The sequence below is a fragment of the Erythrolamprus reginae genome, chromosome 1 (assembly GCF_031021105.1).
Source record: "Erythrolamprus reginae isolate rEryReg1 chromosome 1, rEryReg1.hap1, whole genome shotgun sequence".
Taxonomy (NCBI): domain Eukaryota; kingdom Metazoa; phylum Chordata; class Lepidosauria; order Squamata; family Dipsadidae; genus Erythrolamprus; species Erythrolamprus reginae.
The window spans coordinates 87,055,388-87,082,417 of record NC_091950.1 but is presented as its reverse complement, the minus strand read 5'-3'; the positions used below and the strand labels follow the sequence as shown (position 1 = coordinate 87,082,417).

At 38.5% G+C, this 27,030-nt stretch overlaps 1 protein-coding gene across 1 annotated transcript in view; it reads left to right on the top strand.

Annotated features, from left to right (window-relative positions):
- ZNF106 (zinc finger protein 106) overlaps nt 1-27,030 on the top strand; it is a 48,150-nt gene that overhangs the window by 17,564 nt on the left and 3,556 nt on the right. The window contains exons 5-21 of the mRNA XM_070757738.1: nt 7-2,028; nt 4,862-5,471; nt 7,386-7,455; nt 8,615-8,769; nt 8,866-8,926; nt 11,697-12,059; nt 12,868-13,660; nt 14,445-14,500; nt 16,564-16,709; nt 18,113-18,247; nt 19,125-19,241; nt 19,747-19,938; nt 20,920-20,982; nt 21,938-22,057; nt 22,613-22,684; nt 24,487-24,558; nt 26,211-26,357. Coding sequence (XP_070613839.1) covers nt 7-2,028; nt 4,862-5,471; nt 7,386-7,455; nt 8,615-8,769; nt 8,866-8,926; nt 11,697-12,059; nt 12,868-13,660; nt 14,445-14,500; nt 16,564-16,709; nt 18,113-18,247; nt 19,125-19,241; nt 19,747-19,938; nt 20,920-20,982; nt 21,938-22,057; nt 22,613-22,684; nt 24,487-24,558; nt 26,211-26,357 — 5,194 coding nt within the window. The remainder of the gene's footprint in view (nt 1-6; nt 2,029-4,861; nt 5,472-7,385; nt 7,456-8,614; nt 8,770-8,865; nt 8,927-11,696; nt 12,060-12,867; nt 13,661-14,444; nt 14,501-16,563; nt 16,710-18,112; nt 18,248-19,124; nt 19,242-19,746; nt 19,939-20,919; nt 20,983-21,937; nt 22,058-22,612; nt 22,685-24,486; nt 24,559-26,210; nt 26,358-27,030) is intronic.

The window sequence follows — 27,030 nt, the reverse complement described above, 5'->3', positions numbered from 1 at the left end:
TTGTAGGACAGGTGAATTTTGTCACATAAACCATGAAACAGAAGGTGATGACAGGAGGGTGCGAAGGCGACAAAATGACAGACTCTCTTATCAAGACCAAGATTGTTATGAAACAACACCAAGGAGGCATCACGGACCACCACAGAGGGACTGGGACTGGGAAAAGGATAATTTCTTAAATTCCAAGCAAGGAAAATTCATCCACTCTTCAAGGAATTCTACTAACTCAAACAGACATCTCAGCAGCCAAAGAGGGCAACTTGGGTGGCATCCAAATGGTTCCAGAGGGCCTCCAAGTCGATATCATAGCTATGGAAATACTGGAGGTATTTGGCATCAGAATCACAGAGGTGCAACATCAGGTTGGCATTATCGTGGTAGAGGAAGAAATTCCAATTGGAGTTCTGAAGCAAGTATTGCAGTGTCTTGCTGGCAATCCAAAAATGTAGGGGGGCACTGGAAATCTGCTCAACATAATAGAAATGGATGGAACAATAGAAGAAATAGATCTGTCAACAGTAGTGCTCAAGTAGACAACATGGATACTTCCTGGTTAAATATAAATAGTGTACAGGATATATGCAGCGGTGAAAATTATACATGGCAATGGCAGGAAGGTGTGGAAAATTATACCGGTGTTGATAATCATAACGGCAATCCTGATTGCTTATTAGATTTCACAAATGACCAGCTACCTTCAGATCAATTGCTAAATTTCAGTGCTCCTAAACATTCACAGAGTAAGAATTCCAAAGTCAGTAGAAAGTGCAGTAGTCCTTCTCGAGATAAGACTAACCGATGGGCTCCTTATCCTTCCCCAAAAACTGTAGAACAGCAGCCACTGTCTGACGAGAATGTAGCTAAAACATCAGAGAAAGCATTGTCTCAGCTATCTTTAGAAACGGCAGATCCTAAAACCAGCAACTCGAAAGTGAAAAAACGGGAAGTACCTTCAACTAAGAGTAAGGCATCCCCTAAAGTTGCACCATGCAAAGTGCCAGTGGCCTGTACAGATGAGAATAAATCAAGTAAAGCTGAAAGCAAAAATAGAAAGATGCCCCCTTTGAAGTCCCCACTTCTACCTACTCCAGATATTAAACCCTCTTCTAAAAGTAGAAATTCAAAGAATCTCTTGAAACATGCCCATGTCACCTCATCATCTGGGGATGTCCAAAAGCAGCCAAGTGTAGAGGCTAGCAATTGCTTGAATAAATCCAAGCTGAACAATAACCCAGGTAACTGTAGCAGTTTAAAAGGGAACTTACCTCTACTTAACAGCAATGAAAGCTTAAACAAAGTGTTAGAAAAGGCCAAAGTTGAACTCCAGCATAGTTATTCTTTTCAGAAGTCCTGGACTGATGGGAAAGAAGAACAGAAAACTGAAGATTCTTCACATGATTTGAAGACGCTTGAAGCCCAGACTAAAGGAGTGGAGAACAAGAATGATGATAATAAATCAGGAAGCATAAATTCTTATTCATCTTATGGCCTTGCTGAACCTGATCACATTGCAGCTAAAAATGATAACTGTTTAGATGAATTGAATGGTGCTAATAAAAAACACATTGAACTCCAAAAGGCGACCCCAGACTCTATGTCAAACTATCCCTGCGCATTAGATATTGAAAATGGGGGTGAAGATGCTACAAAATCAAATGACGCTCTCGAAAAAGAAGATGATGGAGATAATTCAAATCATGAGATGCTGAAAGGCACTACAGGGCCGTCTACGGGCCCTCTTCTTCCTGAATTAAGTAAACTTGGGTTCCCAGCTTCTCTCCAAAGAGACCTGACATGGCGCACTAACTTAAAAAATAAAATTAGCTCTCATTTGCCTGAGCCAAATCTCAACAATGCAAGACGCATTCGAAATGTGAGTGGTCACCGGAAGAATGAGACAGAAAAAGAATCCGGACTGAAACCTACTTTGAGGCAGATTATCAGTGCGTCCGGTAGAAATGTGAACTGGGAACAGGTTATTCAGCAGGTGTCAAAGAAAAAACAAGAGCAAGGCAAAGGTTTGCCAAGGTTTGTAATCTTACCAAGGATGTTACTTTAGAGCGTGTCTGAGTTGTCTCTGTGTGTGTCTTTCAGTCCAACTAAAAATTCATTGAATAAATGTATTTATGTATTTGTTGTAGAATTACTAACAATGTTATAAAATTAATATAACTAATACATTATGCTTACTAAATATCACAGGAAAGTTATAAAGTTGTAAAAGTGACTACCCCAATATAATATATGCAATTAACATCGAATTGACTACAAAATGGTAAAAATAACTTTAGGATTTATCTCCTACAATCTAAGGATATTTAAAGGAACAGTGTTATATAACTGAATTATGAGTCTGGGATTAAGAAATATGTGTATTTTAATTTAAATTACAATAAGTTAATTTAATTTAAATACTTAGTATTTTTCACAATTACTGATGTTATTCTGCTTTCCCTTTAGTTTGATTCACCAATTAACTGAACATTAAGTTCAGAGAGGGGCGGCATACAAATCTAATAAACAAACAAACAAACAAATAAATAAATAAATAAATAAATAAAGATCACAATTCTTATTGCAAAAGATATCCTTGCATTTAAATCAACAACAAAGGCTGCCTGTAGTCAACCTATAGAACAAGATTTACTTTTTAAAATAGGTTTTTTAGCATTTAAAATTTCAATACTGTACACCCTTTTGCTCATATTGTGTTGTAATTATGTAAAGAAATTATGTAATTACCGTATGTAAAATTGATGAAAAGTTTAAAATCTGCCCTCCCATCCATTTCAGCAAAGGTTAAGCTGCTGTTTTACATTTGTATTGAAAAACCTGTTAGCTCATCAATTTACAGGTACAAGATATTATAGACTAATTTATACACAAGCTTCCTTCATGATATTAAGTCTAATGGAGAGGAATTTGTAACTGGAGAATCTTCAGTAACATTGGTTCACATACAACCCTAAAAACATACAAATCTAAATAAATAAATAAATAAACAAACAAACAAACAAACAAATAGTTTGTTTTTCCCCTTAGGAAAAAAAAACCCTCTCAAAATGGGCCCTAACAACAACCCACTTTTTGGAGGACAGCCTTAAAGCTTTTGAGCAAACTGAAGTTTTAATAGGTTATCCCAAAGTTTTGTTTTTTTCCCAAAGGCAACTGGACTTTCTTGGAATTTTTTCCCCTTGAAAATGTTTCACTTCTCATCCCAAAGCTTCTTCAATTCTAGCTGAATGATGGAGAATGGAAGAATTTATATTCTTTAGCAGTCATCTGTCTATTACAGTGTTTCCCAACCTTGGCAACTTGAAGATATCTGGACTTCAACTCCCAGAATTCCCCAGCCAGCATTCGCTGGCTGGGGAATTCTGGGAGTTGAAGTCCAAATAGCTTCAAGTTGCCAAGGTTTGGAAACACTGGTCTATTAGCTCCTTATTGAGGCCACTTGGGGGTTTATCTGTACCCTTAGGGTCACCTGAATCAGTGCAAATGGGTGTGGGATTTCCAAAGAGATTGTGTTGTATACGGTGGTGTCATATCCATCCTCTTCTGTTAAGAGATGATTGTTAAGTTTTTATATCGATGGTGTTTTGACCCTTCTTCTCAAACCAGTAGTCTTCATATATATAATGTAATATAAATGGAATACAAACCCTTCCATTCCCCACCATTCAGCCCAAACTGAAAAGCTTCTTGGATGAGAAGTGAAATGTTTTCAAGGAAAAAACCCAAGAAAATCCAGTTTCCTTTTGAAAAGCACCTTTGGGACAACCATGACTTGGATGGTTGAGAATCTTCATAGACACATTGTATTCCATTTTATGGCTTCTAGTGATGTGTTTGAATTTGGCCAATATTTTGCACATCCAACAGTGGCTACAAATACTACTTTGGTTTTATGGTAAGTCCAGTTAATGTTTTTTTTTTTAAGATAAAATAATTGAGCTCCATTAGTTAGAGAAATCCAGTCATGTTGCTGAAGTATTTATAGATAAAATTTAAATTTAAAGATTCCTTAAAATCCAGCTATATTCCTTATACAGTGATACCTTGTCTTACAAACTTAATTGGTTCTGGGATGAGGTTCTTAAGGTGAAAAGTTTGTAAGATGAAACAATGTTTCCCATAGGAATCAATGGAAAAGCGATTAATGCGTGCAAGCCCAAAATTCACCCCTTTTGCCAGCCGAAGTGCCCGATTTTGCGCTGCTGGGATTCCCCTGAGGCTCCCCTCCATGGGAAACCCCACCTCTGGACCTCTGTGTTTTTGTGATGCTGCGATTTCACTGAGGCTCCCCTCGCTGGGAAACCCCACCACCAGACTTCCGTTGCCAGTGAAGCGCCAGTTTTTGCGCTGCTGGGATTCCCCTGCAGCATTACAAAAACACAGAAGTCTGGAGGTGGTGTTTCCCATGGAGGGGAGCCTCAGGGAAATCCCAGCAGCGCAAAAATGGGTGCTTCGCTGGCAACAGAAGTCCGGAGGCGGGGCATCCCAGTGGCGGCGGTGGGTTTGTAAGGTGAAAATAGTTTGTAAGAAGAGGCAAAAAAATCTTAAACCCCAGGTTTGTATCTCGAAAAGTTTGTATGACAAGGCATTTGTAAGACAAGGTATCACTGTATAGCTTCATGAACACATCATATGGTTTTCTGAACAACAGTAGGAAGTAGATTGCCTTTGACTTCTTCTAGAGTGCCTTTCTAATTCCACAGTCTAGCCTTGCAACCAGGAATTTCCTTCGCTAAGCTCTCCTTAGCTTTTGGTAGCAGACAAATTACCTACCTGAAAGAAGTGGTTGTGTCTTTTTTTTAAAAAAAAAGTTTAACTCATAGATGTTTCACGGTTGTGTTTTAAGGTTTGGCATTGAGATGGTTCCACTCATCCAGAATGAACACGAAGACCTTGAGTTGGATGAAGACATCGACCTCCCCAGTCTTGAAGGATTCCAGTGGGAAGGGATATCTATAGATTCCCCAGGAACAGTTAGGAAACGTAGCCTCTCGGAAAGCAGCGTGGCTGTCGATAAGGCAGCCTCCATTTACAATTTGTTCACTAATCAAGGCACAAGTAAAGAAGACAACCTGAAAAAATCTGGCTCAGTTGCCAATTCTGAGGATATAACATGCAGAATTCAGACGTTAGAAGATACTGCGGTTACCGTGAAACAGGAGTTCTCTTCTCTTCCTTCCTCCCCATTCAAGAGCGACAGAACTGATTTAATTTCAAGTGAAAGAAAACTTAGTCTCCATTCTACCCCAAATGTCGCAATCTTTAGTACAAGCCTTGACTATACCGTTCATCCATCCGAAAACAAAGGAACATTGGAGAGTGCGGAAGAACATTCCACCCTGGTTTCGGGCCTTGCAGACATCAGTGCTCTGGATGCAGCTACTGATAGCAGCTATACATCAAGCAATGAGCAGAATGATAGCCAGGGAATGGGAAAGAAAAGAAGAGCATCAGGAGTAAGTTCTATGCTATTAGACGTGATTTCATTTTATTTGCGGCCGTTGAATTCATGAATCTGCATGTCAAAAAATCCCATAAGCCAGAATAGAATAGAACAGAATAGAATTCTTTATTGGCCAAGTGTGATCGGACACACAAGGAATTTGTCTTTGGTGTATATGCTCTCAGTGTACATAAAAGAAAAAGATACATTTGTCAAGAATCATGAGGTACAACACTTAATGATTGTCATAGAATAAAACAGAATAGAATTCTTTATTGGCCAAGTGTGATCGGACATACAAGGAATTTGTCTTTGGTGCATATGCTGTCAGTGTACATAAAAGAAAAAGATACATTTGTCAAGAATCATGAGGCACAACACTTAATGATTTGTCATAGAATAGAACAGAATAGAATTCTTTATTGGCCAAGTGTGATCGGACACACAGGGAATTTGTCTTTGGTGCATATGCTCTCAGTGTACATAAAAGAAAAAGATACATTTGTCAAGAATCATGAGGCACAACACTTAATGATTGTCATAGAATAGAACAGAATAGAATTCTTTATTGGCCAAGTGTGATCGGACACACAAGGAATTTGTCTTTGAGGTACAACACTTAATGATTGTCATAGAATAAAACAGAATAGAATTCTTTATTGGCCAAGTGTGATCGGACACACAAGGAATTTGTCTTTGGTGCATATGCTCTCAGTGTACATAAAAGAAAAAGATACATTTGTCAAGAATCATGAGGTACAACACTTAATGATTGCCATAGGGGTCAAATAAGCAATGAAGAAACAATATTAATACAACTTTTAAGGATACAAGCAACAAGTTATAGTCATACAGTCATAAGTGGGAGGAGATGGGTGATAGGAATGTTGAGAAATAATTAGTAGTAATAGTAGTGCAGACTTAGTAAATAGTTTAACAGTGTTGAGGGAATTATTTGTTTACCAGAATGATGGCATTTGGGGAAAAACTGTTATTGGGTCTAGTTGTCTTGGTGTGTGGTGCTCTATAGCAATATTTTGAGGGTAGGAGTTGAAACAGTTTATGTCCAGGATGCGAGGGGGTCTGTAAATATTTTCACAGCCCTCTTTTTGGCTTGTGCAGTATATAGGTCCTCAATGGAAGGAACGTTGGCAGCAATTGTTTTTTCTGCAACTCTGATTATCCTCTGAAGTCTGTGTTGGTCTTGTTGGGTTGCAGAACCAAACCAGACAGTTATAGAGGTGCAGATGACAGACTCAATGATTCCTCTGTAGAACTGTATCAGCAGCTCCTTGGGCAGTTTGAGCTTCCTGAGTTGGTGGAGAAAGAACATTTTTTGTTGTCCTTTTTGATGTTAGATGACCATTTTAGGTCATTTAATATAGAAATCCCCCCTCAGCATGTTTCTTTAGAGACTTCTAACCAGGACAGTTACTATTAAAGCAACCTTTCCCAATCTCATAATAGTATTCAGTTTTACCTTCCCCAATTCCCCAATAAGCGCACTCAATTACCACGTTGAATGACAGACCGTAGGCGTTGAAATCCAGGTTGTAAAAGCTGGGGCACACTGGATATTTATCCTTTTGCTATGTGGGTGCTTAATAGGTCATGAAAATATTATCCTGACATTTATCACTTTCAAACTAAAGTTTGTCTTAAGTTCTTGCTAGGGAGGGTATCAGTACTGTAATGAAAAATCAATGCAAAGTCTTGGTTACATCTGTTTCATTAGATGAGGATTGCCTGTGGATCAAACTGAGGTCCACAATAATAAAAAGGTTTGCCTCAATAAGTTCAGTGGTTTAATTATTTCACTTGAAATAATTCTCATTGAAAAGAATTGCTGTTAGTTCTGAAGATTATGTGTAAATCCTTAAAGTACCATGACTTAGCTAACAAGAAATGTTAATCTTTTAATTTCAAGGAGGGCTCCTGTCCTGAAATCCCAAGTTTAGAAAGGAAGACTAAACGAAGGAAGATCAAAGGAAAAAAAGGTGGGTGATTGCACTCAAGTTAACATCACATTATTGCCTTAAATTTATATTTTAGGAGTTCTGTATATAGTAATAACGGTATTCCCTAGGGAGACAGAAGTTTAATTGGTTATCACATGGTTCAGGGCTATGTTTACAGGACCGCCTTCTGTTTCATACCTCTCAACGGCCAATAAGGGCCCACAGGGTCGGCCTTCTCTGAGTCCAACTGCCAAACAATGTTGGCTGGCGGGGCCGCAGGGAAGGGCCTTCTTTGTAGTGTCTCCAACCCTTTGGAATCAACTGCCTCCAGAGATCTGTATCATTCCTACCCTACTGATCTTCCGGAAAGCCGTTAAGACCTGGCTTTTCCTGTAGGCCAGGGATTAGGAATAACGTGAGTGAACGCATGGTTTTTAAGGTTATGTATTTTATGTCATTTCCTGTTTTTTTTGTGCCACATTTTATATTATTATTAGTTATTGTGATTATTGTGAGGCACCCAGAGTCCTGCTGGAGTTGGGTGGCATATAATTATCTAGGTAGGTAGGTAGGTAGAGAAATAGAGAGACAGACAGACAGATAGATAGATGGAAAGAAAAATTGTCTTCATGATCCTTCATGATTTCAGTAAGCTAATACGCATACAGTCAGTCCTCAACTTACAACAGTTTATTTAGTGACTGTTTGAAGTTATACTGAAAAAAAAGGTGACCTATGGCCATTTTTCACACTTATGACCACTGCAGCATCCCCATGGTCATGTGATTTACATTTGGGTTCTTGGCAACTGACTCACATTTATGACTGTTGCAGTGTCACAGGGTCGTGTGATCCCATTTTGCGACCTCCTGACAAGCAAAGTCGATGGGGAAAACCATATTCAATTAACAACCGTGTGTCTAATTTAAGAAACGGCATCAATTCACTTAACCAATGTGATGAGAAAAGTCGTAAATAGGGCCAAAACTCAAAATTTCTCCTTTAGCAACATAAATTTTGGGCTTAATTGCAGTCGTATGTTGAGGACTACCTGTACTTGCACTGCAGAATGCATAAGAGAAAGGTGTTTGGGTAAGGTTTAGATGGAGCTCAGACAGCTGATATACACAATCATTTTTAACATCTTTTCCCAAATGACACGTGCCTCCATTATGTTTCCCAACATTTTCTTTTTCAGAGCGTTCTCAGGTGGATCAGTTGTTGGTTATTTCCCTGAGAGAGGAAGAATTAAGCAAATCGTTACCATGCCTAGATGAAAGCCTCCTGCAGGCTCGAGCAGCTCTGCAAGCAGCTTATATTGAAGTCCAGCGATTACTTGTATTAAAACAGCAGGTATTGCATAAGTTGGAATCTATTTGCTTTGGTTTCCCTCCAATTTCAGAAAGATGTTATTTGCTGGTCCTTATTTAAATATCTTTTATTTTATAGATATCAGTAGAAATGGGATCCCTGAGGGCTCAGAGGATTCAGATCCTACAAGGGTTACAAGGTAACTTGGCTGAATTGGAGCTATGTTCTATCTGGATCTTGGTATTTGGTCTGGTATAAAAAAACAGGATACAGTGAGATGGTCTCTGGATTCCCAGTTTCCTAAGTAGATTTGACAGCTCAATAGGATCACTGCAATCAAAAGTCTTTCCTGTAGTCAGCAAAGTACCTATTTGGGGGATTCTTTGGTTTTCTCAATTACAGTGGTACCTCGTGATATGAACCCCTCGTGATACGAACCTGGGGTTCGGAAATTTTTTGCCTCTTCTTACAAACTTTTTTCGGCTTACGAACCCACCGCAGATCGCAAAATGGCGCTCCACTGGGCGCCACCGCCTGGCTGTCACCTTTTAAAACAGCCGGGGGGCTTCTCGGCGTTCTCCCGAACCCGAACTTTTCGGGTTTGGGAGGCCGACGAGAAGCACCGTCGCCCAGCTGTCACCTTCTGAAACAGCAGGGAGGCTTCTCGGCGTTCTTCTGAACGCTGAACCTGGAAGTTCGGGTTCGGGTTCCGGAGGCCACCGAGAAGCGCCCGGCTGTTTCAGAAGCTGGGCGGCGCTGCTTGGTGGAGCGCCGTTTTTGCGATCGGTGGCGACGTTTTCGGCCGATCTGGAGCCTGGAAAGGAGATGGGGAATCCCAATAGGGAATTCCATGGGCAGAGCTTTGACGTCACCTTCTGAAACAGCCGGGCGCTTCTCGGCGACTTCCGGAACCCGAACCCGAACTTCCGGGCTCGGCGTTCGGGAGAACACCGAGAAGCCCCCCGGCTGTTTCAGAACGTAACAGCTAGACGGCAGCGCTTCTCGGCGGCCTCTTTGGGTTTGGGTTTGGGTTCGGAGAACGCCGAGAAGCCCCCTGGCTGTTTTAAAAGGTGACAGCCGGACGGCGGCGCCCAGTGGAGCGCCATTTTGTGATTTTTTTTTCTTTTTGCACGCATTAATCGCTTTTACATTGTTTCCTATGGGAAACAATGTTTCATCTTACGAACTTTTCACCTTACGAACCTACTTCCGGAACCAACTAAGTTCGTAAGACGAGGTATTACTGTACTTAAATTTCTAAATCCATCTTCTGTTATCTTCTTTTCTATGTGGGGCCATCCTAAGCATTATTTTGCTACGATGTGAAATTAAGGGTATATGCTGTAGATTGCACATACCGTTAAGCCTTCTTTCATTGGCATTGCTATGTAGATTTACTTTTGAAATATTTTGGTCATTTTGCTGTTCTCTTGATTTGTTGATATAATTTGGTTAGAACTTTTACAGATTCTCCATCTTTAACTTGCCATATTTTCGTAGATGTTCCATCAATTCTTATAGCCTAACCACTGTAGCGCTGATGTAATTTCATCTTTTAATATTGTGGGTTTTATCAATAGGGAATATTTTTTATGGTATCTTGGTTGTTGACATCTCTGCAGTACAGATGTTCATTTCTTACATTTTTCAGAACAGTACAGATTTTTTTTCAGTACAGAATTTCATTCCTTCCATTTTTAGCTTGTTCAAATCATCACAATTGGTGATTGTGAATAGCATTTCAAGTTTGCAACACTTTTTGAGTTCAGAGATCATTTTGAAAACCTTTTTTGTTTTTCTACGTCTATTTCCGTCTTCAATGTCTTTACAGATGTCCTAATATTGCTTTTGGTCTCATTTGACACCTCTCTGAAATGCTTTGTTATTTCTTGATATACATAATGTAATTAGTAGCCAGGTTTTATTTGGGTCAGTATCAAGAGACAGGGTAGGATTTTGGAATTCATTCAGTAATATGATCTTCAAAGTGTATTATACTGAGGTTTAATTGAATGTGGTTTAATTGAAATAGGAAGCCAAGCTGCTTCATTAGAGTATAGTGGAAGGTCCACTCTAACTTCTTCAGAATTTTTGCTTCTTTTCATTGCAGTTTTTCATTGTGTGTTGATGATCACCTGAAAATCTGCCAGGACTATCCACTTCACACATGTCTTGTTTCCATCCATATTGTTCTCTGATTGATAAAATTCACTGAGATGCTTCATAGTTTCACCCCTATTAGTCATCTGGTTGCATTTTCTGATTGACAACAAATCTATTATTATTTTAAAAAAGAAACATTTGATGAACATTATGTGAACCTCAGTTGCTCTGCTCCTATATGCTCTTGAACTGATAGTCATCGTGTACTATGAATTATTTTATTAGTGAGTATTTTCAATCTTTTCTATCCAGGACCCAGAAACACCTTTGCAAATAAATGCTATATTTTACCCCTGGTGCTTTTCAGCTTCTCGTTTATTTCTTCTTAATTAAAAAAGTGGGAAAAATATTGAATAAGAAATGACACCAAGGGATATACTTTTAAATATATTTGGTGTTGATGGTCACATATTGGGGGGGCAGGTTCCATATTTTATTTACAATTAGTGGCAGATGGATACTTTAAGTTCTGTAGATGTTTAAAAGAAGAAAGCTGCATAGAAAAAAATGGACTCTCAGCTTTTATGTGAATTATAAGGTAAAAAGAAGCAGGTGGGGAATGTGTTTCCTGAACAAGCCAGGTGTATGCAGAGTCTGGAAACCAATAAAGGAGAATATTTGTAGCTCAGGATCCTTGGTGCTCTCTGAGCTTTGTTCTTTCTTTTCTTACAGATGTTTACCCAAACTAGGTAACCCTGTGAGTACTAGTGAGTTTGGAAAACAACAAGGCAGAACTTGTGCCACATAATATTCTTTATTTTTTTAAAAAAAATATTTTAATGTGAAATATGTTGCTCCTTTCTTAGAAACTTATGAGCCTTCGGAACAATTGCAATTGCAACAGCCACATCACAGCAACTCAAGTGAAAAAAGCCTTGGCAAGCTCCATTTGACACAGGATGCTACTGCTAATGCAGGTCTTTTTACTCCTCTTCTGGACGCTGTCCCACCTACCTCCACGCCAATCCCTCCTCCTTTTGCAGCCCCTGTCCAAGAAATGGCTGAACCTACATTCCAGACTGTTGGTGACGTTGCCACCATCACAGTCCCCGATTCATCCATACAAATCAAGCAAGAAGCTATTTCTCCAAAGTTTACAGAAGACTGCATGAAGGTTCCTGAACAGAGTACTTCATGTTCCCCACAAGCAGAACTTCACTTGCAGGATAGTATGTTGGTTTACTGTATATTAAAGATAAATTGATCTCTGCCTCTCTCTCCCTCCCTCCCTCTCTCATTGTGATTACGGAGTCTTAATTTTGGATGAAAACTGAGCCATATGGATCCTCCTCTCCTGCTGGGCTGCTTAGTGAACAAGTCTAATTTTTAGTGAGTTCAGCATATCCGGTATGCAGAAGTGGTAAAGAAGTAAATTCGTGACAATAATTGTGTCACTCTAACCAGTCCGTGACTTTTCACTAATGACTCAGCTTGTGACTGAAGGAGAGAATAATTCCCAATTATTTAATAGAAATAATTCTCCCTCCCCCCCTTAGGGATACTATTTATTTGAATACTTCATTAAATAAACGTGTTTTAGCCCAATTCACTCATAGGTTGGTATTGCATTGATATGTCTTCTTCCTGAGAATTTCACAAATAGCTTGGATACCTTTCAATATTGTAGTAAGGTTGTGGCTTCCCAAGCTTAATTATGGCTTATTTCTATCCCAATTTTAGCTAAGTTCAAGTTTCAATTGACTTACCACATATAACTTGAGAACAATCTTTCAAAAGTTTTCATTGTTATCTATATTGTATAGATGCAGAAGTCATGACAGGAGAAAATGACTTGCCTCAACCCTATTTACAGGAGTGGGAGCCCATTTAATATTAGGCTCAGACTATGAAATGATATCTTGATTGCTTGAATTGATTATTGATTTGTCACAAAAAGTCATATATAATAAAGTTCACTTTGTATAACAGTACATTGTACATATAGGTGAAAAGGAATATTCCATCTTCTTTCTTCAGGAAATACAAGTCAACAGTCTTCACTGTACCCAGTTATTACTGCTAGTATGTCATTGCTGGAACTTATTGATTTCCAAAAAGCAAATCAAAATATTCAGAAATCTATTCCAAATATGATGGGGACAAGTTTATCTGGCCATTCTTCCCCTACTAATTCAGGATCCGTATCTTCAGTGAAAACCCCAGGCAGGATAACTCCAGCAGGCAATACCATATCTGAACCATGCACTCGTTCATTTGAAAGTCAGTCATTGACTTCCAAACTTGCTGCAAATGAAAATAATAAGCAGTCAACTGAGCAACCCGAGCAGACGGCCATCTCTACTATGGTCACCATGGAATTCAAAATAAGCAAGAAGAAGAAAAAGTTAAAAAAAAAGAAAGCACTCCGAGCAGCAGTGCGTGTTCCTGATAACAGTGATACAGAACAGGACGTGAGTGATTCAAAACCAATTAGAAAAATAAAGACTGTAAAGATACCCAAGGGGGAAAAAGTAACAACATCCACTCCTCCAAAACCAAAGGATGGTGTGGCTGCTCAGGAAAGAAACAGGAAGAAGGAGGAGAATGACAGTGACGCATCTCTTGAATTTGTGGAACTCCCTAAATCTCCTCTGGAAGTGGTGGCCATAAACTCATCGGAATCGGAAAGTGAGAAACCAGACAGCCCTTCTAAGAGAAATATCTTCAGTTCCACAGATAAACTGTTGAGAGAATCATCTCGGTCAGGCTACGATGAAGTGAGCTCCACTAGTGAGATTGGAGTAAACTATAAGGATAACATTGGTAGAAGGTAAGCCGGCAAACTATATGTATAATGATTGCTGACTGCATGGCTAGTAGAATATTAGAGTTTATGGATTCTTAAGGGTGGTATAATTGGTGTTCTTAATACTTAGAAATCCTTTAGGAATTCAAAAGGAATATTCAGGAATCCTTTAGTTGAGAAATGGTTTAGCAAACTATTATACTAAATTTGACGTAAGGAACCATATTCAGCAATCCATTTATGACAAAAATCCTATTCCATATAAAGTTTGAGAAAAGTTTCTTTGTAGTTTATGTACAACTTGCTGCTTTTTCATAGAATATTTTTCCAGGAAGATTCTAATCAGCGGTTTCAATCTACTTACCTTCCCTATGGTTCACAAGGGTGCACTCAGAAGGCTTTGCGCATGCGCAGAAGGTTAAAAATGAAATTAAAGGGTGGTGGGTGGACAGAGCCTCGTACTGCCATCGCTACCAGTTCTCCAAAACACAGGCATCTGCCGCTACCAGTACACCTGAACCAATAGCATTTCACCCAGGGGTGGTCTACTGCCCGGATTAGGGGGGGGGAATGCAATGGGGTAGCGAAAATGGAGCTCCACCCCAGAGCACCCAGTTTGCACTGAAAGATGTTGAAAGAAAATGCAGGTTGTCCTGCATAAGCCACGTCCACAGTGTGGTAGTAAAAATTTTGGTAGCCCTTCATGGACTTTTCACCCCTGATTCTAATGTAGTATTGGGTTTGTAAAGATGTTTTGGTTTTTTTCCAAAGTACTTAAATTACCAGTGGCATTTTCTTTCTTCTATAGTGTGGCTGAGACTCAAACACCTTTGTCGTCATTACGAGGATCAAAAACCCCATCAGGTACATCTGTCTGCATATTGGTTTTCTTAACAGCAAAATAAGTATTAGATCTTTTGGAGGAAAGATGAAGAAGTTCTTTGGAATTCAGTTGCTTCGTACTGCTGTAATTATGCACTTAAAAATATTATGAAATTTCCAAAATATCCAGGCTATTATTTTTTCTGAGACTTAATATCTCTTGCTTGTCCTTTGATCTGTTTGGTGAAAATTAAATTTTATTTCTTTCTTCTAGCCAGTAAATTATTTATTATTTCTTTCTGTATTTTTTTTATCAACCCTGTATGAAGAAGGCTACTTTGAGATAAATTTTGACTCAAGGAATGTAATCATTTGGAATCAATTTCTGACAGTAAACTTTTGAAGAGTTTTAATATAATCTTCTCGACTAGATGACAAAATGTTGTTCAAAGCTAATACTTTTGATGCTATGCTTATTTGTAACACATGTTTAAATGCATTTGGAGAATGTTAGTTTCACTCTTCTGGCAATGCAGTCAATTTCCATTTCTGTTCCCCCTCATACTTAATACAGTAATACCTCGTCTTACGAACTTAATTGGTGCCAGAAGGTGGTTCGTAAGGTGAAATGTTCGTAAGATGAAACATTGTTTCCCATAGGAAACAATGTAAAACGAATTAATGCGTGCAAGAAAAAAACCCACCACCGCCCGGCTGTCACCTTTTGAAACAGCCGGGTGCTTCTCAGCATTCTCCCAATGCCGAACCCGGAAGTTCGGCAAAAGTTCGGGTTCGGGTGGCCACCAAGAAACCCCGCCACCCGGCTGTCACCTTTTGAAACAGCCGGGGGGCTTCTTGGCGTCCTCCCGAACCCGAACACCAAACCCGAACTTTTGCCGAACTTCCGGGTTCGGCATTCGGGAGGCCGCCGAGAAACCCCGCCGCCCGGCTGTTAGCTTTTTAAAAGAGCCGCGGAGCTGTCCGGTCGGGAGGCTGGAAAGGAGGTGGGGAATTCCCACCTCCTTTCCAGCCTCCCGACCGCCCTACAGTGGTACCTCGTGATACGAACCCCTCGCCATACGAACAATTCAAGATACGAACCCAGGGTTCAGAAATTTTTTGCCTCTTCTTCTGAATTTTTGCCATCTTACGAGCCCGCCGCACGAACGCCGAACCCGGAAGTTCGGCAAAAGTTCGGGTTCGGGTGGCCACCGAGAAGCTCCGCTGCCTGGCTGTCACCTTTTGAAAGGCGACAGCCGGGCGGCGGGGCTTCTCGGCGACCTCCCAAACACCGAACCTGGAAGTTCGGCAAAAGTTCGGGTTTGGTGTTCGGGTTCAGGAGGACGCCAAGAAGCCCCCCAGCTGTTTCAAAAGGTGACAGCCGGGCGGCGGGGCTTCTCGGTGGCCACCCGAACCCGAACTTTTGCCGAACTTCCGGGTTTGGCATTCATGCTGCGGGTTCGTAAGATGGAAAAAGTTCGGAAGAAGAGGCAAAAAATTTCCGAACCCCGGGTTCGTATCTCGAATTGTTCGTATGGCGAGGGGTTTGTATCACGAGGTACCACTGTATTTTCCTGTGGTTTCAGCAAGTTTCTGTATGGTTCTAGATTGTATGTAATAAAGTTGTTAACTCTTTTTATACTGTATTTTTTCATTGACAAAATTGCAGTATAGTTCTTTTTCTCAACTCCTTCAATTAACAGGATTGAAACAACCTTGATTTGTTGCTCAGCGGAAGGGTTAGATAGGGCAGATAAGGGAGAGTGATCAGACCTTGGAAGATTATTGTGGGTTGGGAGAAGCGTCATGGAAACCTAGCAGCCTTTGCACATGTTGAAGAAAGGGTGTGGACGGCAAAACTTGCCAACTTTAAGACTTGCAGACTTCAACTCCAGCTATGCTGTCTGGAGAATTCTGGGAGTTGAAGTCCATAAGTCTTAAACTTGCCAAGTTTGGGGACCCCTTGCTGTAATGGGTACGATGAAGAAGAAATGGTTGGGTGGGAAGGCAAAGTAGAACCATTAACCATTCCCCAAAGTATAGAAGATCAAATGTACTCATATGAACAAAATGTTTAATTGTAAACTTTGATTTACATTTGCCAGAAGTGTCTTCAGAGCCAGGTGAAGATGAGGAACCCACAGAAGGGATATTTGAGGGGCATTCAGCTTCAGTGAATGCCATTCAGATTTTTGGAAATATGTTGTATACCTGCTCAGCAGACAAAACTGTCCGTGCATATAACTTAGTGGTAAGTAGACCTGCTGAAGATGTTGCGGCTGGATTGTGACCTCTTTGACCCAAAGAAAGTTTCGAGGCTATTAAAATGATTGAATAATTAGAAAAGGTGGAAAAGTAGGCCCTCGATATTTATTTATTAGATTTATTTATTTATTAGATTTGTATGCCACCCCTCTCGGTAGACTCGGAGCGTCTATATTTTAGACAGCAACTTTTAACAGCCTTGAGATAAATACATCTGTTCAGTTGAAGCTGAAACATGTTCATTTTTGTGGGGAGAGACAAAGGACACTTTAAAATATTACAACTCTGTTTTAGAAATTAATCTTTGGGAGCTATTAATCAAATCTAGTGAATGCCATATGATATTTAACATTTCTCTTGGTAAAAGAAACCAGTGATGGAAATACAAAATAATTCAAAACAATAAAAGAAGTAACTTCTTGTTCCCAAGTTTATGCAGACATCTGCATGCTGCTTCATGAAAAAGTGGTGTCAACAGTTTTCTTACAGAGGTAGTCCTCAATTAACAATTGCATTTGAACCTGAAATTGATCATATTATTGCAGTTGGTGAGTGATTAAGTGATTGGGATCAATTTTACAACTTTTTATTAAAAATTATTATTATTTATTAGATTTGTATGCCGCCCCTCTCCACAGACTCGGGGCGGCTCACAATGATAAAAACAATATATATTGACAAATCTAATAATTAAAATCTAAGATAACAATTGTACATTTAAAAATCTAAAAGCAAGGAACCCCAATATAAAAAACATACATACAGTCATATCATGCACTAGAACTACATAGGCAGGGGGAATTGGGAAAGGCTATTAAGTAAACACTATATTTATTATGTGAATCTACTTTATTCTATGGGTGCTTTTTGCTGGAAAATAAATGCCAGAAACTGGCAAAAATCATTTTTTTTAAAAAATCATGCTTGAATGATTGTGGGAGGCTGCAAAAGTGAGTATGTTGCCAAGTGCCCAAACTGTTCCTATGACTGTGGAAAGGTGTTGCCGCTGTTGTAACTTTGAAATCGAGTCATAAGTAGCTTTTGGAAGGCTCTGTTGTAACTTCAAATGGTCGCCAGGTGATTGGCTGTAAATCAGCCAACTATTATATCTATAGTTGCACATGCATCTTAAATTACAATAAAGAGCTGCCTCTTTATTGCAAGTGTCAAGAACTGGTGACCTGGCTTCCAGCTTTGGAGATGGGAAATACAAAGAAATGGAGGTGCAAGCCCCAAAATAATTTTAATAAAACTAAAAACAAAATACCCCCTCCCCCAATCTCATGCATGGTATTTGCTTTCTTTCAAAAAGGGTGATCTCTACCTCTTAAAAAGTCATCCGTCCCAATTTAAATACAATCTGATCACATTTCGTTCTTCTTTTCATAGAACAGGAAATGCATGGGTGTCTTTGAAGGGCACATTTCCAAAGTCAACTGCCTCCTGGTAATTCAGACAACAGGGAAAAATGCAGCACTCTATTCTGGCTCCAGTGATCACAATATAAATTGCTATAATGTCAAGGTAAGTGTAGAGATAAGGGTTGATGCAACTAATTAACCAGGAGGAAAATGCATTGCCTTTTGTAATTCTGTATTCTGAATTTATTCACTTTCTTCCTCTGCCAATTGTGAATATTGGGATGGATTGGCTCTGGGAAGGTATACCTTCCCAGACATTTTGGAGTCTGATATTTCTTCAGCTCTGTGCATCTAAAGCAGAGGTCTCCAACTTTGGCAACTTTAAGACATGTGGACTTCAACTCCCAGAATTCCTCAGCCAGCTTTGCTGAAATCCACAAGTTTTGCTGAGGTCCACAAGTTTTGCTGAAGTCCACAAGTCTTAAAGTTGCCATGGTTGGAGACCTTTGATCTAAAGAACCTTCTAAGCATCTAAAAACGTGAAGCGACTTCCAGAAGTAAAAATATTTTCACTGATGCAAAGTGATAATACTTGAATTACAATTTAAACAATTTTTTAAGCCAAATTATTTTTATACTTTCATTATTTGTATGCATTGATAAAATTCTTGGTTGTGTTTTATTTACAAAAGTTAAGGCAATATTTTATGTGTATTACTTCTATGTTTAGAGCAGAAGACCACACAGAAGACTTTAAAAGAGTACAGAGTTAAATATATGTTTAGAATTCAGTTTTTCATTCTTCCAGTGGTTTTTCCGGAGCAGACTTATACCTAAAGCAACAGTTTGCTTGTATGTTAAGAAACTTAAACTGCTACATAAATGAAACTTTCCTTTAACTTTTATAATACATGTAGCACTTTAGGTTTCTCAATGTACAAGAGAGTTTCCTAAATTATACTTTCAAAGTTTGTGTTCAAGCTGCTTCTTAAGGCTATTTACTATGAGTTTAGTAAATCCTATTTTTTTTTCCTTACTAGACAAGAGAACTTATTGATCAGTTTAAAGTGGATGACCGTGTGCTTTGCCTGCACAGTAGATGGAGGATCCTTTATGCCGGTCTAGCAAATGGAAATGTGGTCACTTTTAATATAAAGGTCAGTGTAAGAGATGTAAACATTGCTAATCTCCCAGAAAAAAGGCTGTTGTATTGTGTGATAAATGAAAAGGATAAATAATGTTTCAGTTCGACTTGCATAAAAAATAAGGGAAAGATCTACCTAAGCACAGTTAGAGGTTAATTGATGCATGAGTACAATGAGATGTAAGACTAAAATTTGCCTGGGGGAGTAGTTACTGGAAAAGGAGCCCATGCACACTTTTATTTTTTCTTTTATAATATTTTTTTTTCAAAATTAAAATTATGAAAGTATTTGCTCTGGAGGAGAGTGTATCTTAAAGAAATTCACTTTATAAAAAGTAAACAACACTATTTTCTTAATGAAAAAAGAACATTGTTTTGCAAGTCCAGATATATGGGGATCTGGAATTTGTGGGAAGGCATTCAAATAATTAGAAGGAGAATAATTTAATGCTGTTGGATCTGGAAGGAAATAATTGGGTCCATAACTTGTGTTTGGGTTGTATTATCTTTCCCCCCAGAACAACCGACAACTTGAGACTTTTGAATGTCATGGTCCAAGGGCGATTAGCTGCCTGGCTACAGCTCAGGAAGGGGCACGACGACTATTGATTGTGGGATCCTACGATTGTACAATTAGTGTGCGAGATGCCCGAAATGGACTTCTGCTCCGAACCCTTGAAGGCCATAGCAAAACAGTTCTCTGTATGAAGGCAAGTACTTCAAAAAAACACCTCTTTTATTGAAATGCAGCCATTTGAAACAATTCGTAACTTGTAAATGAAACTCCTTTTTTTTTTTTTGCTTGATGCTATTTCATCAGTTCTGCTGAGATGTAAGAGGAGAGACAGCTTGTATATATCAACTGCAAGTAGGAAGGGAGTGTTTGATTCAATTGGAGATGTAAAAACCTTCCTTGTAATATATACCATATTTTTCGGAGTATAAGACACACCTTCCTCCCCTCAAAAGAGGGTGGAAATGTCAGTGCGTCTTATACACCGAATATAGCTCTTTTTTTTGCTGTTCCAAAGCCCTGACCCTATGTCCCACTTTTGCGAAAAACGGGCCCATTATTTGCAAAAATGGGATGGACAAAGAGTTAGGGAAGACTGCAGACAGCTCCTAGGGGCAAAAGGCAAAAATGCCCCCATTTTTGTAGAAAAAACGGTGAAAAATGGCCTGTTTTTCACAAAAATAACATTTGTGCCCTCTGGGGAAAATTTTGGGAGTTGAAGTCCACTAATCTTAAAGCTGTCAAGTTTGAAGTTTGTAAAAAGTGTACAGTACATGGTTGTAAAAACTATGCATGTTTATAAAAAGTATACTGCTACATTGGTATTTATTAAAATAACATATTACTACACCATTTGGTTTCAGAATACATTTTTCCTTGTTTTCCACCTCTAAAATCTAGGTGCCTGTATTACTCGGTGCCTGTTATACTCCAAAAAATACGGTAATAGTAATTTTGAAATGCAGCTGAACTTGATTGATTAGGTCTCTGTGTAATTTGGTTGAGCCTAATGCAGTTCTGTTGCAGCTGGTGCTCAGACTGGCTTTGAAATTCATTCTCTAGAGGTGATTCATTCATTGTAATTATATTGGGACAAATAAACATGAGAGCTGATAAGGAATGAAGTATTTCTGGTTAAATATTGTATGCAACCTGGCTGTTGGCTTTATCTTCCAAGGTTGTGAATGATCTGGTCTTCAGTGGTTCCAGTGACCAATCTGTCCATGCCCACAACATACATGTGAGTTGCTGAAAAGTCATTTCATTTTAATCTATAAAATATGAAGTGCTTCATACTTCTTTCACTTCTAACAAAATAATTTGCTATGAAATTAGTGTTGATAATTCATTTACATAAATGTAATTCAATTTTAAACAAGTGTTCACAGAGAAAACACCTAATACTGAAACTTGAATCTTGACTGTAGATATTCTGAGAAATAGAAAAATTAGTTGACTTAGGAAAGTTGCATGCACTATATTTTTAATTTGACTAGACAGCTGTGCCAATTTAAAAATATACTACCAGCCCTGTTTCATCTAAATACAGTAGAAACAGGGGTCACAAATGCTCCTGACAAGACGGAGTGGCTGTGGGTTTTGCCTCCCAAGGACAATTCCATCTGTCCATCCATTACCCTGGGGGGGGGGGAGGAATTATTGCCCCCTTCGGAGAGGGTCCGCAACTTGGGCATCCTCCTCGATTCACAGCTAACATTGGAACATGATCTTTCGACTGTGGCGAGGAGGGCGTTTGCCCAGGTTCACCTGGTGCATCAGTTGTGGCCCTATTTAGACAGGGAGTCATTGCTCACAGTTGCTCATGCCCTCATCACCTTGAGGTTCGACTACTGCAATGCTCTCTACATGGGCTACCTTTGAAAAGTGTTCGGAAACTTCAGATCATGCAGATGGGGGGCTGTCCCCATGCATTGAATTATGGGTGTGGGCACACACACACACACACACACACACACACACACTTTCGGCACCCAAGGGAAAAAAAGTTTACCATCACTGTGCTAGACAGTTACTATCTTTCTTACAATGCTCACTTTATTAATAGTGCAAATTAAAGAAGAAAAATCTCCTCTTAAGATTTTCTTCTTAAAAGGAAGGTGTCTATATGAATTTTATAGAAACAGTCAATTTACATGCTCTGTGCATACCCATTTATTCTGATGATCTTGTTCCAGACTGGAGAGTTGGTACGGATATACAAGGGACATAACCATGCAGTAACTGTTGTGAATATCCTGGGGAAAGTGATGGTAACAGCCTGTTTAGACAAGTGTGTTCGAGTATATGAGTTGCAGGTAAACATCTAGTTGATATTATTTAAAGTGAAATGCGATCATTATTTTTGTAAATGATATCCTTTGTTTTTCTTTGATCCCAAGTGATATATTCATCTTCAAATATTTCATAAGATCTAAATTGAAGCAACTCTTTTAGGTCCGAATTGGGTTTTTAAAGAAGTCTTGTAGGAGTTGCAGAGACTTCAGGATCTAATTTTCTTTAGGAAGTTGGGTTGTCTGTTTTGCCTGCTAAACTTACCTGCCATGAGATAAGAATGTTGTGGTGCAAGTCCTAGGTTATGTTACATTGTCTGCCATACATTCTGAAAGCATGTGAGGTTATTTAGATAAGTCAGTGACTTTTCCTATTTGATAACCGGGATAATTTCTGGCTGGAAATGAGTATTTAAAATAAGCGAACTAGTATTGTGGGACAAAAAGGCAGGTTGTTTTGTTTTTCTTACATTGTTCACATGCAGTTTACTGTAACTGAATCTTTAGGTATATACTTATCAGCTTATTACATGTCTGACAAGTTTTCTTTCTTCCCCCCTCCCCCTCTTTTCCACCAAGTCTCACGATCGTTTACAAGTTTATGGAGGACATTCGGACATGATTATGTGCATGGCCATTCATAAAAGCATGGTAACGTTTTGTTTTCCCTTTCCATAATATTAGGGATTTTTCTCTTATGATTATAGCTATCCAGAATTCTTGCTTGCTTTGTAGATAGCGTTTGTCAAGTTACTTCATGCTTGGTTCCCTCTGGTTGGGAAATAAGACTGTGAAGGAATTATGAATTTGTTATAAGCTGTGTCCAAAGAGCCAAATATCTTCAAACCTACTAGAGCAAAGGTCTCCAACCTTGGCAACTTTAAGACTTGTAGCCTCCAAGTCCACAAGTCTTAAAGTTGCCAAGGTTGAAGACCTCTGTACTAGAGCACCCCATGAGGAGTTTCTGTCACCTGGAGGAAGATAACAGGCATTTGCATCTTATATTTAAAAACATCAAACTACTATAATCATCTGACATCACCACTTCTCCATATGCATAAGGGGGAGGATTCTGGATTCAAGCCAGGCTCTAACAAAAGACATAAGTAAATTCACAGATCAGAAGAAGTCAATCTAATGCCCTGCAGTTGTGTTGGACTCCAAACTCTTATCTGCTCTTGCAAGATGGCCAGGATTCCAGACTCCACTTTGGGAGTCCAGAAAATCTGGAGAGTATTTAGTATCATTTATTTGGTACTCCTTTTTTCCTGCATGGTGTCACAGTGGTAAGAATGCAGTATTGCATGCTAACTCTGCTCACATGCCAGGAGTATAATTGTTTCAATCCAGACTGGCTCAGGTTGACTCAGCCTTCCATCCTTTACAACAGAGGTCTTCAAACTTGGCAACTTTAAGACTTGTGGACTTCAACTCCCAGAATTCTCCAGCCAGCTTTGCTGGCTGGAGAATTCTGGGAGTTGAAGTCCACAAATCTTAAAGTTGCCAAGTTTGGGGACCCCTGCTTTACAAGGTCGGTAAAATGAGGACCTAGATTGTTTTGGGGACAATATGCGTCTCTATAAGCCTGCTCTTATTAAAAAATATCCGAGTTGGATAGTTTATTAAAACAACTAAATTGTGATAAAATAATACAATTTTATCCGACTCTTTTCAATATGTGAAAAGCATCAGATAACTTTTGAATAAACTTTAACATTTACTATGACTAAATCAAGTGAAATCTGAAAAGGACAGCAACTCTAGTTTAACCAACAGTCTAAGTAACTAGGTAAGGTTTCTGGGCATATGTGTGTCTGTTTTTTTTTTTAAACTGGATACTTAACTTAGAATGTCTCCATAGCCTGAATGACATCATTGTAGTTTGTTATCCTATTGATAACAATGCATGCAATACATTTAAAAATGATTTCCCAGGAGCAGAGTATTACCACTCAAACACTTAATGATATTTGTACTGTTAAACCACTTGTTTAGTTACAGAACTTAACTTAATAACTCCATAGTGTAACTGAGGGACTTCATTCAATTAATACTTTCTTCGGTTACATATTAATGTATATTCTCTAAACATTACTACTGATTTCTTTTGCAAAACAGTTCATCCATAGGTTTTGTGTCCATACATGCACTAGCTGTTTTGCTGTTATTGATATCTCAAGATTTTTTTTAAAAATCTTCATATAAAAGATTATTCATATATTCAATATACAACATATTAATTTAATTGTTTCCCTTATGAAGTGAGTGATAAAGGAGTGTATAGAATTAATTTCAACATTTTGTTTTTTATCACTAAAATATATAAGGTACTGTACAGAAAATATATACTGTATTCTAATCATAGTAGAGTTTTAAATATACCAGTGGCTACTGCATTTGGAGTTTGTCTTTTTATTCTTTTAATTCTAGAATTCTTTTTTTCCTCTTTTCAGATCTACACAGGTTGTTATGATGGTAGTATTCAAGCAGTGCGGCTTAACCTGATGCAGAACTATCGTTGTTGGGTAAAGAAAAAACACTTGCTCTTTGGTTAATAATTAATCAATAATTAATATTGATTGTTTCCTGATTGCTTATTTGAACCCTATGACAATCATTAAGTGTTGTACCTCATAATTATTGACAAATTTATCTTTTTTTATGTATACTGAGAGCATATGCACCAATGACAAATTCCTTGTGTGTCCAATCACCCTTGGCCAATAAAGAATTCTGTCCTGTCCTATTCTAGAGTCTGAAGTTCATGTAGTTGTTTATAATATTTGAAACCTGTTGAACCCACAAAAATGTAACATAAATAGGATAAAATGTCAACAAAATCAAATAGTTGAAACAGTTGAAATTGAAGTTGGGCAATTATAACAAATTTCATTGATTGATTTGCTTATTTAAAACTCAGGCTGGGCATAAGGTATCAGATATTATAAATCAACTTTCTTAGCCAAGTTTGAATCAAATTCCTTACCTACTACGGAAAGCAATTAGTTCATTTCAGATGAATCTCAAATAGTTTTTCAACTCCTAAGTTTAGTCTTTGTCTAAGAATGGCTGAAAATATTGACTCCAGCCATTCTAAGTATTCTTTGGGAGGTGGGCTCAGAAAGATGGCGAGGGCCACCTGCCCATCTCTAGATATCCTCCATTTGTACCGCAAGGAAGCTGTTGGGAACAGGATTCTCTTCACTAGTTCACATCCTCCACTGTCAGGGCAAGAAAAGCATAGTTTTCAGACCGTGTGTGTGTGTGTGTGTGTGTGTGTGTGTGTGTGTGTATGTATGTATATATATATATATGTGTATGTATATATATATATATATATGTGTGTGTGTGTGTGTGTGTGTGTGTGTGTGTGTGTGTGTGTATGTAGATTGTTCTGAGTTCGGGTTTTGCCCTGTGTAATGTTTTGCATGTCTATGCGACGTTTTGGCGAAATCACATTCACCATCTTCAGGCTGAAGTTCCAATCTTTGTGTTGTTGTAAATGGAATGTTAGCAACTGACATTTCTTCCTAGTATGTAGTGTGGGGGTGGAGATTTGTTTTGAATGTAGCAAATAGATTGGGTGATTATGTTTCAGTGATCTGATTGGTTGGTGTAATCATAGTTATTAGAAGGAATGACATGGAGATTTTTATGAAGTGTTTTGTTTAAGGCTGATTTCCAAATATATATATTCTAGATGTGGATAGATATGGTCTTTACAGTTTTAGTTTCTTCAGTCCTATTGATACTTGCACTGTCAATGGAGGATTAAAAATAGTTGTGATATACAGAGCTGTGCAGTATAGTGATTAAGGTACTGTAAGACCCAGAAGACCTGGGGAGCTCCTTGGATGATTTGGGGTTGGCCACTTTTATCTCAAACCAATTTATTTCACAGTTGATGCTGAGAAAAATTTCTGAAGGGATGCGGTGGACAAAAATGAATGAATGAACATACCATTTTATGGTTTTACATAGCTTTGTAAAACCATAAAATGGTATGCTCACTATGTTTATTAAATCAAGCTAATTAAGGTTCCTCTAGTTCAAAATTGTTTTAAATTTTTCTCTTTCTTACATTTATGAACTGCAGAAAAATGGTTCCATTGTTAATGTCTCCACTGCCTTTCAGCCATTCCCTCTAACAGTTTTGTTTGCTTATTTTGTTTATCAGTGGCATGGGTGTTCACTTATATTTGGAGTTGTGGACCACTTGAAACAGCATTTGTTAAATGACCACACAAATCCGAATTTTCAAACTCTGAAGTGTCGCTGGAAGAATTGTGATGCATTCTTCACCTCCAGGAAAAGCTCCAAACAGGTATGTAGCAAAGAAATTGGATAAAAGGGAAAAGATGAAGGAGTCATTTGGAGCATAGTTCTTATAGCTTGGGAAGAGAGCAATCTACAAAAACTTTAATATGTCTTTTAAGAAAAAAAGGTGCACAATTAATTGGCAGTCCTGCTGCCACTGTGTTGTAAAGTGAAAGGAAATTCTGTTCCTGATATAGTGACAGAAAATGTCTGGGGACCTTGTTACTCCGTTGTTGGTTCTTTCATAGCGGTAACTGGAAAAGAGACCAGCTTAACAGTCTTAATCTAAAAGTCTCTTATTGTCTGCAGACTATAGAAGTATTTAAAAATGTACTAGTTGTTGATATATCTATTTTTTCTTCAGATTCCCCTTCTTTCCCCCTTCTTTCCTTGTGAGCATTCATTCTATCTTTATTCATTCTTCTCAGCCCTTCATCAGATTGCTTTATAAGATGTTTTTTATCATAAATGTTACATACACATTGATGACATACATACATTACTGTACCAAACAGTTCACTAAAAAGCTACTGAATATATCATACAACATTTCACAAAGACCAATCAAACCAAAGCTAAAGCTGGCCATAAAAGTATTGGGGATGGTTTTAATTTGCTGGTTAAAACTTAAAAATATGAGAATAAGAACATTTGAACTCTGACTAGTGCTGTCCAAAATC